The sequence below is a fragment of the Thermobia domestica genome, chromosome 8, assembly GCF_964235325.1.
Source record: "Thermobia domestica chromosome 8, izTheDome1.hap1.1, whole genome shotgun sequence".
Classification (NCBI taxonomy): domain Eukaryota; kingdom Metazoa; phylum Arthropoda; class Insecta; order Zygentoma; family Lepismatidae; genus Thermobia; species Thermobia domestica.
Window position 1 is genome coordinate 51159272 of NC_137461.1, and position 19336 is coordinate 51178607.

General features: G+C 35.6%; 2 protein-coding genes across 2 annotated transcripts in view; both read right to left on the bottom strand.

The window, feature by feature from the left end:
- LOC145692125 (uncharacterized) overlaps positions 1 to 14644 on the bottom strand; it is a 23650-nt gene extending 9006 nt beyond the window's left edge. The window contains exon 1 of the mRNA XM_081767423.1: positions 14078 to 14644. Coding sequence (XP_081623549.1) covers positions 14078 to 14644 — 567 coding nt within the window. The remainder of the gene's footprint in view (positions 1 to 14077) is intronic.
- Positions 14645 to 14806: 162 nt separating this feature from the next.
- LOC145692126 (uncharacterized) lies at positions 14807 to 17098 on the bottom strand. Its single transcript, XM_081767424.1, has one exon. The coding sequence runs from the start codon at positions 17096 to 17098 to the stop codon at positions 14807 to 14809; it is 2292 nt and encodes a 763-aa protein (XP_081623550.1).
- Positions 17099 to 19336: the final 2238 nt, after the last annotated feature.

The following is a 19336-nucleotide window of genomic DNA, read 5'->3' on the forward strand; positions in this document are numbered from 1 at the left end:
TCACTTTTCACAGTGGCACACACATACTCCTAATATTGAGAAACATACTTTTCTGGGAATAATTTAGAAACTAAATTATTCCCCTATTTGTAATACCTTGTTTCAACTTATGGTGGTCACCATGAAATTCCATATGAAATAAGAACATAACTTTTAACGGCAAATACGTGGCAACGCATAGTTAACTCCAAAACCACAATCTCATTTCAGTCATAAACTATTTGCTCTACCTAACAGCTAACTACAATCATATAGAATATCTCCATTAATGTCTCCAATCTCTTTACACTTATCACAACAATACATTTATCACTTTTAGTTTACATTCCAACTTTTCCTCTCAAATAAACTGCTTAATATTTTCTTTCAGAATCGTTCTACTTAATTAGCTTCGCATCTTTAATGAATGCTTGAAATTCATTTATGATTTTTTTCAGACATTCTCTCTGACTTCTTATTTGGAACAAAGTTCATATTCCCAACTCCCTCAAGTTACTCTTAGCTATCCTTTCTCATCTGTGTCCCTGGTTCCATATCTGAATTCCATTAAAACTGCTAAACTCACATTCCTGAATGTTGTCCTTCTAATAGATTACTCGTGTCGTTTTTATTCATTAACATATCTTTGCACCTTATCTCCCAAATTATCTCTCTTACGCCTCTTCTTCTTTCTCGACTGACTAGGTGATTTCTCACGTAACATTTATCTTCCATACTGCGTACAGTTTTACTTTTCGAAATCTTCTTTATGGCGACCATAATAGTGTTCACATTTTTAAACATCCATACGCAAATGTTAATTATATTACAAATAATAGTGTTTCTCATAGATACAAAACTTTACATTTTCACCTTCAAAATAATATTGAAAAGGGCTGAACTTATCACTTAAGAAAGAAGAAAACACGCAAATGTTCAATAATAATATTAATACACATATTCAAGTGAAAGCAAACGCCCTCGAAGTAATAATCCCTTGAACGGATTTCTTGGCTTCAAGTATTTGTGGCAAGCAAGCAACCAAGTATATTTGACAGGTTTCACTAATGCAGTACCGGTAGTATCAGGAACGCAATGTTCGTCTGCCTCGTTGAAGAGAGTGGTACAACTGTCGCATCCTCTATCGGGTTTTCTGTACGATATGTTGAATTATTCTTTTCGTTGAAGTTGAGTGTAATTTTAACGTTATACTTACAGAAGACAGTTGCATAGGTATGAGCATGTAACGCAGTTGTGCTGGGGTGCGGCACATCCTAGCGCAACGCACCTAAATGTACGAATCACAATACAATATCACCTTATCAAATTTCATTAAACTATATACAAAAATGTAGAAACAAAGGCAATCATAAAATGTATTTTTAATTTCTATCAGGGGTGGATCCAGGACGGACTTCTAGGGGTGCGGTGGGTTGTAATACTGCTACTTAGAGCTACTTTTAAGAGCTCCAAACTCTAGGATGGGTTTATATATATATATATATATATATATATATAATAAGAAAGTTTCCTCTTCTGGGGGGCGATCACCCTGATCGCCCTCCCTGGATCCGCCACTGATCTCTATTCTGTTAAAAGGTATATTTTGATGATGGGCGTCAAACATCTTTCGATTTAGGGGTGGCAAAACATAAAATCCGTCCTTGTTTTCACGTAACTATTCACTGAATTACATTGACTTTGCGAGCATTATAATCTGGAATTTCTGCAGTTCAAAGAATACAACACGTGCCAGTAGGTGGTGCTAATATTCAGCTTTTAAGCTTTAATACCATTCATATATAGTATTATACAACAACACTCCTGATCCTTAAAATATTATTGAGCCAATATGAATAAACCAAAATAATTAACTCACTATTGCACAAATATCGTTTATTAGAAAGTTCAGATCCTTAACGTGGGATAACTCAAAATAATATAATTTATATTTCTATGATAAATAAGCAATCCGTCGTCAACGCTACGAAAACATTCCATTGCATACATTAAAAGGTATCTACGACAACCTTCAAAAACACAAAATCATAATTTAATGTCTTCTTCTTCTGGCTAGTGCATATAAAAATCAAGTATCGCTCAAAAATTTACAGGCTTATTACAAGAAAATGATACAACATGTTGTAATCACAAGTTCTTACTTCGTTTTATATTATGAATACAGGCCAGCAACCTTCCACAGAGGTTTGGGGGGGCATGGATATGTTAGGGGGGGAGTCACTATAAATTCTCTTACACATATCTAAATTGTGTTTTTTGTGTTGAGGTCTGGAGGGGCCACGAAAGGTTTAGGGCCAGGCCCCCCTAGCCCCCTCTAGTTGCGGGCCTGTATGAATGTATAATAAAAAAAAATCTCGCTACCGCATGGTCCCGTACGGTGTCGCGACACTCGGGTTTAAAAACTTGAAAGAAGAGTGTAACTTTTGTACTTCTTCATAAATAGACATTAGATACAATAAATTCAGTCAAATAATATTTAGCCTCTTCATCGTTGTGACAGGATAGTTGTTCTGAACATAGCGCTAAGCTTAGAAAATTGGTCTGTGAATTCTCTTTCTCAACGTTGTCAGTTGTTTTCTTGACATGTAAATGTACCACTTGACAAAAGGTTGATGATGCCTTGTCTCCAAATTACGTCTACTCGCATTTAGAACGACAAACAAAACAAGGTCGACGAAAACATAAATAATAACACTAAAAGATTTTTAAAAAATGTAACAAAGTAGTAGTTTGCACCATTTGATGTTTTGATCTGAAGTATAGTCAGAGCCGTAGCTAGAGATTTCGGCGCCCGAGGCGTAGTAAAATTCGGCAGCCTCCTACACTCACCACGCGAAACTGTTTCGTTTTTCTTTAAATATAGGAGAAGAAGCTTTTGTTGTTTTGCTACGCTGAATTTTTATCAAGCTGCTTGGACAGACCATTGCAACATCGAAAAGCGATCATTATGTATTCTTTTACAAACGAGTCCCTACTGTTCCTACTAATTTATGAAAGCTATTTGACGGTTAGGAAAAATGTTTAGATGTTCCTACAGTTGGGAACATTTGAGCAGACATCATACTCAATGGCGTATTTACGATTTCGTTTCGGGGGGCATGGCTAACTTCGTTCCTGGAAATGTGAAATTTCTGCAAGATATTTCATTTACTTTAATATACCAAATACAATTTCGAGGGGCTTAAGCCCGGAAGCCCCCTTAAATACGCCACTGATCATAACAAAATATGAAATCTATTTGACTTCTTCAGAGGAACCACGTTTACTACGGAATCTATGTTGCATATGTGGGCCTATGTTTAGCAGAAGGGGTCCAGCTCTTTTCTCTAAAAAATGTTACAATTTTGGTAATTTCTGTTCATATTCGGTTAGTTTAGGGTAGGTTAGCTTTGTTTAGGTTAGGTTAGGTTAGTTTGGGTTAGCTTAGGTTAGTTTAGTTTATGTTATATTAGTGCAGGGGTACCGCATAATTTTCCAAAAAATGATAGAATTTCGCTTATTTCTACTAATATTAGGTTAGTCTAGGTTAGTCCAGGTTAGCTTAGGTTAGTTTATGTTAGGTGAGGTTAGATTTGGTTACGTTATGTTACGTCTAAGTACTTGCATCATTCATTTCTCCTGTAAATTTTGTGTGTTTTACGTGCTTCTGGACCCCTTGTACTAAACATAGTCCCATATGTGTAATACTTATAACATTCAAGGATTATATGATTATGGAGAAACATGTTTTATTTACTATAATAGAGCAAAGAGTAAGTATTATAAAATAGACAAACAATTGTTCCTCTTAAGAGTATTTAGGAAAACGGTTTGCTACGATTTTAATAATGAGGAATTTAATTTCTACTAAATGTTTACATTAATGATTGTACAACAAGGAGAGACACCTTTGAAACTTTGCAGTTTCAACTCCATCAACTTCATTACTTCATTACTTTCTCAACTTATATTTGCAATGTAACTAAATTGTTTGTTGTTTTCCTAGAATTACTATTCTTTCATTTCCGTCGTTCACTCTTAATAGTTAATCACAAATATTTCTTATTTCCGTAGTTTCTCTTAACTTCACTAGATGTATTGTATTATTGCTCGAAATTAGTACCTCCCAACTGTTAAGTGTTACAAACCACGTACTATTCAGAACAGTATCCATATGTATACTATATCCATATGTATTGTATTATTGCGCGAAATTAGTACCTCCCAACTGTAAAGTGTTACAAACCACGTACTATTCAGAACAGTGGTAACCACTGGATTGTTATCTCTGGTGTTGCAGTACGAACGATCGGAGACGGAAAATAGAAACTGGACTCCATAACTGTAGATGCAAATACTATGTAACATATGAAAATAGATAAATTTCTGCTGAAAACTTAAATACTAAAACTTAATGTAGAAAGTTTCATCCGATGATTCATAGTATTCAAATTGAACATGTATTCTCCTCTTTTTGATTGCAAGAAATATACATATATATTACACACAGTTGAGATTTGGTATTCCCATTATTAGTTCTTTTCTCGATGGAAAGCATAGTCAATGCTGATAATCTTTCTTCAGACATTGAATTCTTTTAAAATGTCTTAATTCTTTTCAATGTGGAAAAAAACACCTTTTTTTCTTCTGCTGACGTCATAGGATCAGCTAAATTAGATTCACTAAATGATTGTACTGTAGATTATTGAAACAATGAATTCTAACAAACCCACAGTCCCTGGCAGTGGTCGAAATTCCTTTGCAGCGTGGATTGAAGGCAGTTCGTAACGGAGCTCTAAAAGACTGTAAATTGAACACATTTTATTTACGATTTCTCTAGGAAAGTTTAAAAGATAATGTAGAAACATATGTGGTACAAACAAATTAGTGTTATCAGGCACGTATCCAAGGGGGGTTCCATGGTGTCCGGACCCCCCTCCCTTTCGAAATCAGAAATGAAAAAATTAAGGAACGATATATGAAAAAATGAGAAAAAGAAGAATCAGCGTTAAAAATAGAAAGATAGAGCAAGCATTTGGTTACTCTTTTTTATGAGAAGATTTGTATTACTTGCAATAGATCTACATGTGGCGAATGAGCGGGATATATTGGAAAAGTCAGGGAATTTGAAATTTCTAGAAAAGTTCTCAGAATGTCTGTTCTTAGCCAGGAAATGTCAAGCTTTAGAAAGCATAGTGCCGTTCTGTAACAGTGCGGGCACTTTTTATCACAACTTTTTATCGTCGCTTCTCTGCAGTATCAAACATGTTACTTCACAAACAGTTTCCAACTGCTGCTTTAACCTGCCATTTGAAACAGACACTAGGTGACGAAATAATGAAAACAAAAACGTTATGTGGAAAGAAATTATGTTATTATTTGATTCAACAGAGAAAGAAGCGCAGATATTGTAAAATATTTTTCAGGACATTATTATATATATACTTTTTATAATAGTTGAGGTCATAATGAAAGGAAAATTGTTATATTTTAATGAACAGAGGAAGACACGTAGATACTGTAAAATCTTTTTCAATAGTTTTTTATATTCTTTTTCTCGAGATTTCTTCATAGTTTGTTATTAAAATACTTACTAATATACCTTCAGTTGGTTGTCCTAACAAACCAATATATGTTGCCAGTAAAACAGTTTAGATTGATCGAACTCCTGGTGTGATAACCACAGTATTTCATGTCACCCACCCCCAATTACGAAATCCTAGCTAAACGAACCAATATATGTTGCCAGTAAAATAATTTAGAGTGATCGAGTCCCTGGTGTGATGACAACAGCATTTCATGTAACGGACCCGGACTCCCCTCCCCCTTAACGAAATTCTGGCTACGTACGTGGTGTTATGAGATGTCCTGTAAATTTAAATTGAGTTTCAGCTTTGTAAATTGTAACATTGTATACTTATTTTGCTTCTTTGTTCCATTCTGTGCTGTCACCATTCCTCTGTTATGATTTACTCTTTGCTGATTATATTTCCATGCTCCTGCCTTTACCAATTTGATTACTAGTTTCGATAATATTTCTTTCAAAGTTTAAAATCGTCTGTCGTGCAGAAGAAGGGTCAATTTCTGTTACAGGTGCACAAACAGACTTCCTACAAGTGGGATTATTTTGCTGAAGAAAGATACCCAAAAATTGTAGTGGTGACTGATAACATGGGGGTGGAAATTCATAACCTAAAAAGGATAGATATATAGCCTATATGACGTAGAAAATACCTTAAAAACATGGTAGAAAGAACCTAAAACTGTGAAAAAATAAGATTAAAGTTTTTCCTGCAACTTTAAAAGAATACAATAAACATACCAAATTATGGGTATGATCAGTGGCGTATTTACGATTTTGTTTCGGGGGGCTTTGCTAACTTTCGGGGGGGATTTGCCTGAAAATGTGAAAATTCTGCAAGATATTTCATATACTTTACTATAGTAAGTAAGATTTCGGGGGGAAGTCTTAAGCCCGGAAGCCCCCCTAAATACGCCACTGGGTATGATATTCGCAATAAGAGAGGGAAATGATATACCTTCTTCAGCTGAAGTATGTTTGATTTTAAATGAAAATAATCAAATAAAACATAAATTTAAACAATATAATGAATGCGATATATATAGCAAATTATTCAGCGTAAAAGGCACTAGTTTCTCGCGTTTCGACTTCGACTTACTGTAGCATTGTATGTTTCCATGTTTTACCCGTTACTACCTACAGAGATAAAGTACTGCCGCCGTACTGCTGTAAATCGTTTAACTATTGTTTAGAATTAACCAAATTGCATATTAAAAACTGGAAAGTGAAAATCAGTGAAGGGAAAGGAAAGGAGGACTTTCGAAGTGAAAAGCGGGACTTTCTAAGCATATTGCTTCTTTCTACCAAAATATAAGTGAAGAGCAATAAGATTTCACGGGCATATTAGCTCCGTGGTTGAACGCTCATCTGTAGTACGAGAAGAGTCTCTGGTTTGATCTCAGACCATGTGTGTTCCTGCTGAATAACTTCGTGACCATGAATTTTGTCACGACTCTCCTGTTCCTTCCACATTCTCATTCTACCAATTTTGTTTGTTCATTCACTTTCGTTAATGACCCAGCCTGAAGGGCATAACCATAGAGCATAAAATTGAAACCTTTCAGTTTAACTTCCCACGACTATACCCTTTAGGGTAAAAGAAGCAGATAATTAAGGCAAGTAAGTGAATGATGACAAAGAAACTTGTGTATTGAAAGTGTAGGAAGAAACGAGAGTACCATTTAAAAAGCCCACATACACGATGTTGTCCACCACAAACTTGCTTAGCCGGGAACCGAACCAAGGACCCCACACACAGGGCCGTGCCGTGGAAAATCAGCACCCGGGGCGAGAGTATACGACGGCGCCCCCCATACATATATTCCAAGCAATTTTTCCTATCTTTTTCCTTTTTTCTCCCGAGTTTTTCGCCCTCCTTACTTCGGCGCCCGGGGCCGTCTCCCCGCTCGCCGCCCCCACGGCCCTGTCCTGCCCACACACCACAGATAAGCACTCTACCACTCAGCATCATGCCTCCTATCATACAATTGAAAGATTAAAGGTTAGAAATAAGATTGGTTAGATATTGTTACTATTAGAACTTCGACAATTTAATGGACGAAATTTCCCCTTTGCTGGAAACTTAAATTAAAAGAAAGAAAATGAAACAGTAAGAAATAAGTGACATACCTTGCAAATTTTTAAAGTAGAATAAATTGAATCTCTTACAATCACAAAGCATTGTTACTAGCGCTAGTTTGATTATATAGGCTACTATAGATGCAATTATAATAATGAGGAGCCTCATATAAATTAAACCTTTTTTTGCTCTCTCCTTGATGTAATGTTTTAATTGTCGATTGATTAACAAATCTCTTCCTCGTTTCAGCATGTTAATTGTTTCCTCTTATCGTTCAAACACGATTCTCATTTCAGAACACTTCCTTGAATACACTTCGTCCATTAATTTCCCCCTAATATTCAAGTAATTATTCCCATCAAGGTTTTTATTTCATATCACTTCTAACTAAAAGACTTATCAGTTTGATAAGTTCCGAATGCCCTTTAAAATGTTTCTTTTTTTTCTTTTCTGTAGTGTTAAAACGTCATACTTCTGCTTTGGGGGAATTGGCATCTAAGATACGGGCGTTGTCAAGAAAATGAAATAAAATGGATTTTTTTTTTTTTTTTTTTTTGTTTAAATTCCCATGGTTTAGGCTAAGGGAGACAGGTAATTAAGGCAAAATGAATGCTTATGGTAGAATTGGTTGAATGAGATTGTAGGAGGATGCGGGACTACCTTCAGAACACTCAGAGACACGATGTTGTCCGCCACAAACATACGTGGCCGGGGATCGAACCAGGGACCACAGGTAAGTGCTCTACCACTGACGCACTGTGCCTTCTAGGCGTTGTCAAGGATGCTGGCTTCCCTCGAAATGTAGAAATACAAATATTGTACATCATACACCGCTAGGAAGTTTGAAATGTCCTATTTGTATTCGTATATCACGTTTTACATTCCAATAATAAGGCAATATTGTAAAATGCATTGCATAAAATTCACATAAAGCAAGAAGTTGACAAACATGTTAAACATATTAAACATATTAAACGAGACACATACATATTTTACTTACTGTATTTGTTTATGTACGTACTTTTCAAACATTGGATTGCATTTTCAGCAGCTGCGCTCTACTACACTGTATCAATTTATCATGTGAAGTCTGTCCCCAAATAACTCTTTTTAAGCAGTGTTCTTTACAGAGTACGACTTTTGTGGTGGAATTTCATGTAAAACGTGTCTTTCTCGGGTCAATCCAGTAACTGCAGATTTTGGAAATCTGCCACGTGGATACTCTCCTCTGTGAACAATTTGTGCCTAATAAATAATAATTTTCGTGAATTAGAAAGGAATAGTTTGTTGCTGGTAGTTTTGTACAGTAGACCCTATATAAAAGAATTCATCTAAAGCATTAGAAACATATTAAATTACTCTCTATCAAAAAGATCGCCATCACTTTCCCTAAATTTATCTTCTAAAGTTAGGCATAAGACATCGCCCGACAAACATTTTGTCACCATTTTTGGCTCAAAGCAACATGCACATCTACTGTATTCTAATTGTATATAAAACTACATGAACTGACATAAATTAAAGGGGTGCTTCTGGTTGACGTGGAAACTTGAAATGATGAAGGGGCATGAAGAACTTTCCCATGTTATTTAAATGGGTCTTTTTTTTCGTGGGGGGGACCTATAATCTCATATTTTAGGAACTTGGAATTGGAATAAAAAATTGAAATTCGGTATGCTTGTACGTTTTCGTTAGTATTACCTAAGTAAATTAGTAAAAATAAACAATTCCAACTTTAGAGTGGTTTTATGGGGAACTGAAAAATCTTTCCCATGGTAGGCATATTTGTATGAGACACCTTTTACACCCCAAAATTATAGGGCACTTCCTGTAGGGCTACAATGATTAAATTTGACATGATTGTAGCTTTTCGAAACTAATCGACCGAAAAATTGTCAAAAGAGAATATTTTTAATTTTTAGGGAGTCTAAAGGGGAGATGAAGAAATTCCCCCATGCTATTTAAATGAGGCTTTTTTGGACTTATAATCTCATATTTTAGGTACTTGAAATTGGAGTACAAACGTGAAATTCAATATGCTTGAACGGTTTCGTTACTGCGTATTACCTAAGTAAGTCAGTAAAAATAAAAATTTTCAACTGTAGAGTGGTTTAATGGGGAACAGAAAAAATCTTTTCCATGTTATTTATAATGGACGTCTTCTACACCCCAAAATGTTCAAGCACTTCCGACAGGATTAGAATGATGAAATTTGGCACGATTGTAGCTTCGCGGAACTAACCTACAGGAAAATTGCTAAAAGTGAATATTTTTAATTTTTAAGGAGTCTAAAGGGAGATGAAGAAATCTCCATGTTATTTAAATAGGCGTTTTATCTTTCTTATCTTATCTTTTAGATAGTTGAAATAGGAAAAGAAACTTGAAATTCGGGAATTGTGAGCTTAATAGGTGTGAGAAAGTCGGCCGAGCAAAGGCGGGGGTGTGGGGGAGGGCAAATTTAGGAAATATGAAAAGCAAAGGCACGAAATTCACTGTTAAAGAAAAGGCTGATACGAAAGAGATTCGCACATTGTTCACAGATAGAGATACAAAGCATCAAGTACATTTTTACATAACGACTGTGGTAACCATAATATAACTCGTCGTACCAATATATTTAAGAAATCGGTTACATTTTGTTGCCAGTCTCACATAAATTCGAACAACTGGATTTCTCATTTCTTCGAAAACGTCATTAATTTTAAATATTCTCAGCTCTACATTATCTTACTTATCAAATTAATTTCAATATCTATTTAATACCAATGAATGCGATAAAAGAAAAATCTTCCGTGTTCCGAAAAGTGTTCCGAATGAACGTACTTTCCGCACGAACGAAAGAACTGTATATAGGCGGTCATGATATCACATACAGATGGCCGTATGTAACTTATAGCTGACGTACGTAATGTACGGAAGACTGTTAGATGTCAGACATCCTGCAACGACATTGTGTAACACCTAAGCGGGAAACAGGGCAGTATGTATGTGGCATATGGATAATGTATGTTAAGTATTGATTTCTGTACTAAACATAAGGATCCCGTATATTTGTACATTATACCGCTGCCCGGATAACGGATTTTTTTTCAGTGACCTCAGCTCATTTTCCTATTAACCTAGAACGACAGGGACACGAACACAGAAACATCGAGGAGAGTTAAGATTTCAAAGGCTCTTCCACCGGGAATCGAACCCAGGACCCCATACACCAAAGGCGCACGTGGTAGCAAATAGACCAGCGAGGAGGGCACCAACTCGACCACTAGGACGATTTACAACATTATCACTATACACATGATGTATTCAATAACGGAATCGTTCCCGATTTCTGATTGTAAGGACAGTTTTTTAATATTATTTTTTATTTTTATTTATTTATTTGCCAATGAAAAATTTTCCATAGCAAATTCCTCAAATTTCATTCTCAAGCCGTTATAGGGTACCTTTAAGGAGAGTTTCGCATCTTTATCTCATTAAGAAGTACCTAATGGCTATGAACAGTTCTTCGCCAATAAAAATTCCCATAGTACATTCCTTAAATTTGGAATCTTTTACTCACACAAGTCATTACGTAAGGTAGGTACCATTATGCAGAGTTTTAATTCTCTATCTCATTTAGAAGCACCTAATCAATGATGAGCGAGTAAATGAACTGATCTCTGTTTGAATAAGGACAGTTTTTCGTCCATAGAAAATTCCATAGCACATTCCTTAAATTTCCCATGAAAAATGATCCATGAAAAATTTCCCATAGCACATTCCTCACTTTACAATTGTTTTTCACACTCAAGTCATTATAAGGTACCTTTATGCACAGCTTCACGTCATTATCTCATTGGGAACTAGCAAATCAATGTGATGAGTGAGTAAATGAAAAGTTTTCTGCTTTGCTAAGGACAGTTTTTCGCCCATGAAAAATTCCCCATAGCACATTCCTCAGATTTCGGACTTTTTCCATACTCAAGTTATTATAGGATACCTTTATGCAAAGTTTCAAGTTTCTATCTGATTGGGAAGTACCTAATCAATTTGATGAGTGAGTGGGTGAAACAATTTCTTGCTTGGCTAAGGACAGTTTTTTGCCCATAAAAACTTTTCCATACCACATTCCTCAAATTTCGGACTTTTCCATACTCAAGTCATCATAACGTACCTTTGTGCAGAGTTTGACGTCTCTGTCCCTTTGGGAAGTACCTAATCAATTTGAAGAGTGAGTGAGTGAAACGATTACTTTCCTGGCTAAGGACAGTTTTTTGTCCATAAAAAAATTCCCATTCCACATTCCTCAAATTTCGGACTTTTTCCATACTCATGTCATTATTGGGTACCTTTGTGCAAAGTTTCACGTTTCTATCTCATTGGGGAGTACCTAATCAATTTGATGAGTGAGTGAGTGAAACGATTTGTTGCTTTGTTAAGGACAATTCCTTTCCTATAAAAACTTTCCCATAGAACATTCCTCAAATTTCGGACTTTTTCCATACTCAAGTCATTATAAAGTACACTCATGTCCAAAATTATTGTCGCATGTCTATAAATATGTTATTGTAGGAATATAATTTGACAACGAATTCACCCGGTATATTTATAAATGTTAGTATGTGTATAATCGGTAAAGACATGTATGTGGCAAATTTCATGTGAAAAGAGCAGTAAATAAGAACAATAAAACGAAAACAAAACTTTCTTGTCCATCTAGCAACATTTTGTTTTACTAATTGTAATTTTCGAATTTTTAATTATCTTCCTATGAAATCTACCACAAATATACATTTCCCGATTATACACATAATGTCAGTATTAAAATTACCCTTCAAGATTATTATCAAATTATATTCTTACAAGTAGACAGTTATAGATATGCGACAATCATTTTGGACATGAGAGTACCTTTGTGCAGAGTTTGACGTCTCTGTCCCATTGGGAAGTACCTAATCAATTTGAAGAGTGAGTGACTGAAACGATTACTTTCCTGGCTAAGGACAGTTTTTTGCCCATAAAAAATGCCTATAGCACATTCCTCAAATTTCGGATATTTCCATACTCAAGTCATTATAGGGTATCATTATGCAAAGTTTCACGTTTCTATCTCATTGGGGAGTACCTAATCAATTTGATGAGTGAGTGAGTGAAACAATTTCTTGCTTGGCTAAGGACAGTTTTTTGCCCATAAAAACTTTCCCATTCCACATTCCTCAAATTTCGGACTTTTTCCATACTCATGTCATTATTGGGTACCTTTGTGCAAAGTTTCACGTTTCTATCTCATTGGGGAGTACCTAATCAATTTGATGAGTGAGTGAGTGAAACGATTTGTTGCTTTGTTAAGGACAATTCCTTTCCTATAAAAACTTTCCCATAGAACATTCCTCATATTTCGGACTTTTTTCTACTCAGGTTATTATATGGTACCTTTGTGCAGAGTTTCACGTCTCTGTCTCATTTGGAAGTACCTAATAAATTTGATGAGTGAGTGAGTGAACCTATTTTTTCTTGGCTAAGGACAGTTTTTTGCCCATAAAAACTTTCCCATTCCACATTCCTCAAATTTCGGACTTTTTTTCATACTCAAGTCCTTATAAAGTACCTTTGTGCCGAGTTTGACGTCTCTGTCCCATTGGGAAGTACCTAATCAATTTGATGAGTGGGTGAGTGAAACGATTTTTTTCCTGGCTAAGGACAGTTTTTTGCCCATAAAAAATTTCCCATACCACATTCCTCAAATTTCGGGCTTTTCCCATACTCAAGTTGTTATAAGGTATCTTTATGAGAAGTTTCACGTCTCTATCTCATTGGGAAGTACCTAATCAATTTGATGAGTGAGTCAGTGAGCCTGAAAACTGCATATTTTAGGGGTCCAGTACTCGAATATGGTTCAAGGTAGGAATGTGAGATTTGGCATATGAGTACATCTCTTGAACATCTCCTTAAATTCTAAATTTCATGTTTCTACCCTTAATAGAATCGTTTTTACAAAGCCTCGAAATCAGCGATTTTACCCAAAACTCTTGTTCATGTATAATATGCTTACGGCAGTGCAGGCCAGTTTTCATTTTCTTCTTGAAACTGGCTGCCATGCACTGCTGTGCATGTTGATAATTGCCGTTAGAGAGGGGTGTTCGTTTAGAGGTGATCGGCCCTGTTCGTGGACTGTATTATTTTGAACACAAAGTTGTTGTACAATATACTATTTATTATATTGTAAACACATAACTAAATACAATAATTGCTATGCATAAGCACCTACACACTATGCAGTCACACACACCACGTTTGCACTTATAAAGAACTATAAATTCTCCAGTGTTGCCAAATACAAAACAAAAGAATAATGAAATGCGGCCGAACATACCGCCCACCTTGAAATATCATTTCAACACTACATATAATTCTACACATTATTCTTCATTAAATGGAAGAGGAGAAATTTTTACAATTGGTCGTTTGAAGACACCTTTGCTAGTTTTAATAGTAACAGTTCTAACAATATTATCTACACCAGGATGAACAGCAACTACTCTTGCTAAATTCCAATGTTGAGGAGATGTCTTATCTTCCTTCACTAATACTAAATCATTGACCTTGATATTAGCACGTTTACACCACCACTTTGGCCTTTGTTGCAGCCGAGACAAATATTCTGTTTGCCAACGGTTCCAAAAATGTTGGACCAATCTTTGAGTTAATTGCCAGCGTGACAAATGATTGATTTTTAATTCACACAAATTTGGTTCAGGTATTGCTACTAACGCATCGTGAATTAAAAAATGACCAGGAGTTAATACCTGATAGTCATTAGGATCAGAAGATAGAGCAGTTAATGGTCTAGAATTTAAACATGCTTCAATCTGACACAAAACTGTATACATTTCTTCAAATGTGAGTATAGTGTTACCAACTACACGTCTCAAGTGGTACTTGACAGACTTTACACCAGCTTCCCATATGCCTCCAAAGTGAGGTGAGGATGGTGGATTAAAATGCCAATTTATAGATTGCATACTGAGGTAATTACATACAGACTCTTTTGAATCACCATTCGTTACAAGTTTCAGTAAGGATTTTGATTCTCTGTTTGCACCTATGAAATTTGAACCACAATCACTGTAAATATCAGTAGGTTTTCCCCTTCTAGCTATAAAACGTTTCAAAGCTGCAATAAATCACTCTGTTGAAACATCACTTACCAATTCTAAATGAATTGCTTTGACACTAAAACAAATGAAGAGTGCTGCATAACCTTTGAACAATTTTGAATTTCGACTTTTCATATTTTTTAACATTAGTGGACCTGCATAATCTAAACCGCAATGCAAAAATGGACGAGTTGGTGTTACTCTACCAACAGGAAGTTGACCCATTAATTGAGAGGCTGTTACACCTGACTGTTTGTGACATGTTACACAACCTTTTACAATCTTCCTTACAAAGTCACAACCACCAATAATCCAAAACTTTTGTTGCAAAACAGATAAAAGTAACTGTGAACCTGCCTGAAGATGCTTTATATGTTCAGATTTTACAAGAAGTTCTGTAATTCTAGCATGTTTTGGAAGTAAGATAGGATATTTGAAATCATATGTTACACTAGCATTTTGCAAGCGACCTCCAACTCTCATGACACCATTTTCATCAAGAAATGGATTTAAACACAATAGTTTGCTATTATAAGGCAAAGGTTTTTTCATACGTAAGTATTTTATCTCAAGTGGATATTCTGATTCTTGAGCTTGTTTTATCCAATGCATTAATGCATTTGACAACTCCTTTGTAGTTAATGGTCCACTACATTTTAACTCCTGTTTACCTTTACTATTCCTAATAAATCTTTTACACGAAGCAGTAACACGAACTAACCTAGACAATGATGAAAATTTATCTACTATTGTACAGTCAACCTTCATGTGCATGTTAACAGTTGAAGACTTTTGCTCACATTGAACAGAATCTAGATTTTTGCAATTAATATTTACAATAGGTAACTCTGATTCCATCAACCACTTTGGCCCATTCCACCATAGTGAATAAGACTCTAATTGTGACGGATTCAAACCACGAGAACTACAATCAGCTGGGTTGTCTTTGCTCGATGTGTGCGCCCATTTAATAAAAATTGATTGTTGGATCTCAGATACCCGGTTAGCCACAAATGTTTTCCATTTACTCGGACATGAAGAAAGCCATGCTAACACAATAGTAGAATCTGTGTAACAGACAACCTGTTCAAACTTGATTAACATTGCCTTAATGACCGTATTGACTAATCTACATAACAATACTGCAGCACATAATTCTAACCTAGGTATTGATATTTGCTTTATAGGGGCAACTTTGGTCTTTGCAGCAATCAGGTATACTTGCACATTTCCAGATGTATCTATACAACGTACATATGCTACTGCAGCATACGCCTTTTCACTAGCATCTGAGAACCCAATTAGATCATATTTCACAATATTTTCAGAAGAAATACACCTTTTGATCTTAATCTGTCTCAACAATGGCAATTCTTGACAATATACTTCCCACGAGCGAGCAATATCATTCGGAAGTACGTCATCCCATTCAATTTTTAATTTCCATAATGATTGTAGCAACAATTTTGCAACAATGGATACTGGAGATAACCAACCAAGCGGATCATACAATTTTGCAATATCAGCTAGTAACATTCGTTTTGTCATTACTGACTTAGAAGTGGGAACAACAATAGAAAATGAAAATGAATCACTTGATGGATTCCACTGTATACCTAAAGCTTTTACATTCTCATCTTCATTAAAACAAATTAACGACTGAGTTTCTCTTAAGTGAGAAGGTATACTATTTAGCACATTCATGTCGTTAGTAGACCATTTTCTTAATTCGAAACCACCTTTGTGTAATAATGCTGTTAATTCTGAGTACAACATCATTGCCTCACTACTATCAGCTGCACCTGAAACTAAATTATCAACAAAGAAATCATTCATGACTAATTCTGCAGCTCTGGGATAACAATAACCTTCATCTACAGCTAACTGTTGCAAACACTTTACAGCCAGATATGGAGCCGAACTGGTTCCATAAGTAACAGTTAACAATCTAAAATCAGTACTAGGTTGGTCAACTGTTTCTCTCCACACTATTCTCTGGTAATCAGAATCAGTTTGATCTACCTTAACTTGTCTGTACATTTTTGCTATATCAGCACACAATGCAATTGGATGAGTTCTGAACCTTAATATTAATGGGATAATATCATCTTGTAATTTTGGACCTACCATTAAGTTGTCATTGAGAGATATTCCATTGCTAGTTTTAGCACTACCATCAAATACAACCCGCAATTTAGTGGTAGAACTACTTTCATTTAAGACACAATGATGCGGCAGATAATAAGATTCAGATACAAGCTTATCAAGTTCTACATCAGGAATTTTTTCCATGTGACCAAGGTCTAAGTACTCCTTCATGAAATCACAATATTATTTACATAAATCAGGATCTTTCTGTAAGTTACGTTCCATCTGGCATAATCGCTTTACTGCTGTGTCCCGTGATACACCTAGAGGCTCAACATTTTCTCTAAAAGGCAATTTTACAATGTATTTACCATCAACATCACGTTTGTAATTTTCAGCAAAATACTGCTCACATTTTTGCTCTTCAACGGATAAATGTTGTACAGTTGGCAACTCCTCTACTTCCCAGAATCTTTGCAATGTTTTATTGAGATCAACAGAAACAAAATATGACTGAACACTTGATGTGTTATTCGTTAAGTTAATCTGACCACACAATACCCAACCTAACACCGTTTCAATGGCAGACGGAGCTCCATTCGTACCTACGTGTCTCCCACTGAGCAACAATAATGGGAAAACATCAGCACCTAATAACACATCAATAGGGCCGTTTTTATTAAACTGTGGATCAGCTAAGTTTACTTGTTTCACAATTTCCCAATTACCTATATTTTTAATAGTTACTCTGGGTAAGTTACTTGTGATTCTTGGGACTACTATTGCTTTAGTATGAATATTATTATTACTGTACAATGACTGAAAACACAAATCAACTATTGCATGAGAATTTCCAACGTTAGAACCAGTAACACCTGATATGCTCATGTTTATTTTCTCTTTGTTTATGCGTAATTTCTGGACGCAACGTTCAGTTACAAACGATAATTCACTACCACAGTCGATAAGAGCACGAAATTGTATCAACTTATTTGCATTATCTTTGATATTTATGACAGCGGTGGACAACAACACCTGAGGAATTAGTTTTTGATTTATAGAATGAGAACAATTTACTTCATCTACTTTATCCTTCTTTTCAAAATGCAATAAAGTATGATGTTTTTTGTTGCAAGTGTGGCAACCCTGCTTCACACTACACTTATTCACGGAACAATTTAAGGTCAAACAATTGAAACAAAGCGAATTCTTTTTCACAAAACTATGCCTATCATTCACTGACATATTTATGAACTCTTGACACTTAAGAGGCCCACTCACGGTCCATGGTTTGCGCAAACATGGCTGTTTGTGCAAACAGTTTGACCGTGTGTGGCGATGTATGAACTGTTTGCGCAAACGTTTGTGCAAACATTTTCCACATCGAACTCGTTCGAAAATTGTTTACACGAACATGATGTTTGCGCAAACACGTGGACCGTGTATGGGCATGTTTGTGCAAACACGAGCTTTATTTCCGAGTAGGAAGCCTAGTGTACAGACGCTTATTTCTTTCGCTATGGCGTCAATGAATAGGAATCAAGAATTCTGGCGAGAATGTATTGACCTTTATCGAAATTTACCTGAACTGTGGAAGGTAAAGAGTGAAGATTATAAAAACAGGAATTTGAAAAATGCGGCATATGAGAAGTTATTGCAGATTTCAGATGAGAAAAGACATGGCCTTGTGTTGGCTTCACACGGCGTCCAATTGGCATTGAGCGGTGTTGACAGTTCGCGACAAGCAGTTGTGCACGCTGTCTTCTCGCGCTACTGCGAATCTTGACAATATCACAGGCGCTACTTAGAAATATTGTACTAGCACATTAACTGCTCACTTTACCAAGTAGAGAAAAAAATTACGAACAAATACGTGAAAACTACATCTTTCTATGTCAACTGGTTGTCATGATAGACGCTTTGAAAGGTTTCCATATAAAACAATTAGTAAAACGAACGTTGAGTCCCGCGTCTAATTTCCATTGGATTTTGTTTCGATTTGCAAATAGAACTCACAACTTTTATTACAGGATAATCAGGGGTGTAGCCAGCAAGTTGTTCTAGGAGAACATTACTTTCAGGGGGAGGCAAGCTTTTCACATATTAAAAGCAGAACAAATTACCTCTTTCACAACATGAAAGCATTTTAACTTACCATACATACATACATACTATGCGCATTATTATATTTTCACAATGCTTCCTTATCAAAAGACGGATCGTGACAGTACTGAAGTTAAAAACCGGAGTCTAAAAGATGAATCAATAAGCTATTCATAAGAAAACAAATGCTGTTTATAGCAGTCTGTTTATCTGACTTTGTGTTTATGTAGGTTAAAATACTAAAGAGGAAAAAAAAACGAAAAAATATTAACTCCGATATTATTATGCAATAATATAGTAGTGAGTTCACACTGCACCCAGTTAGGGAAATGATAATATAAAGCATATGCTTAATTTTAGTTGATT

Coding starts and splice junctions, on each gene's coding strand:
- LOC145692126 (XM_081767424.1), bottom strand. CDS start 17,098: ATGAAGGAGTACTTAGACCTTGGTCACATGGAAAAAATTCCTGATGTA.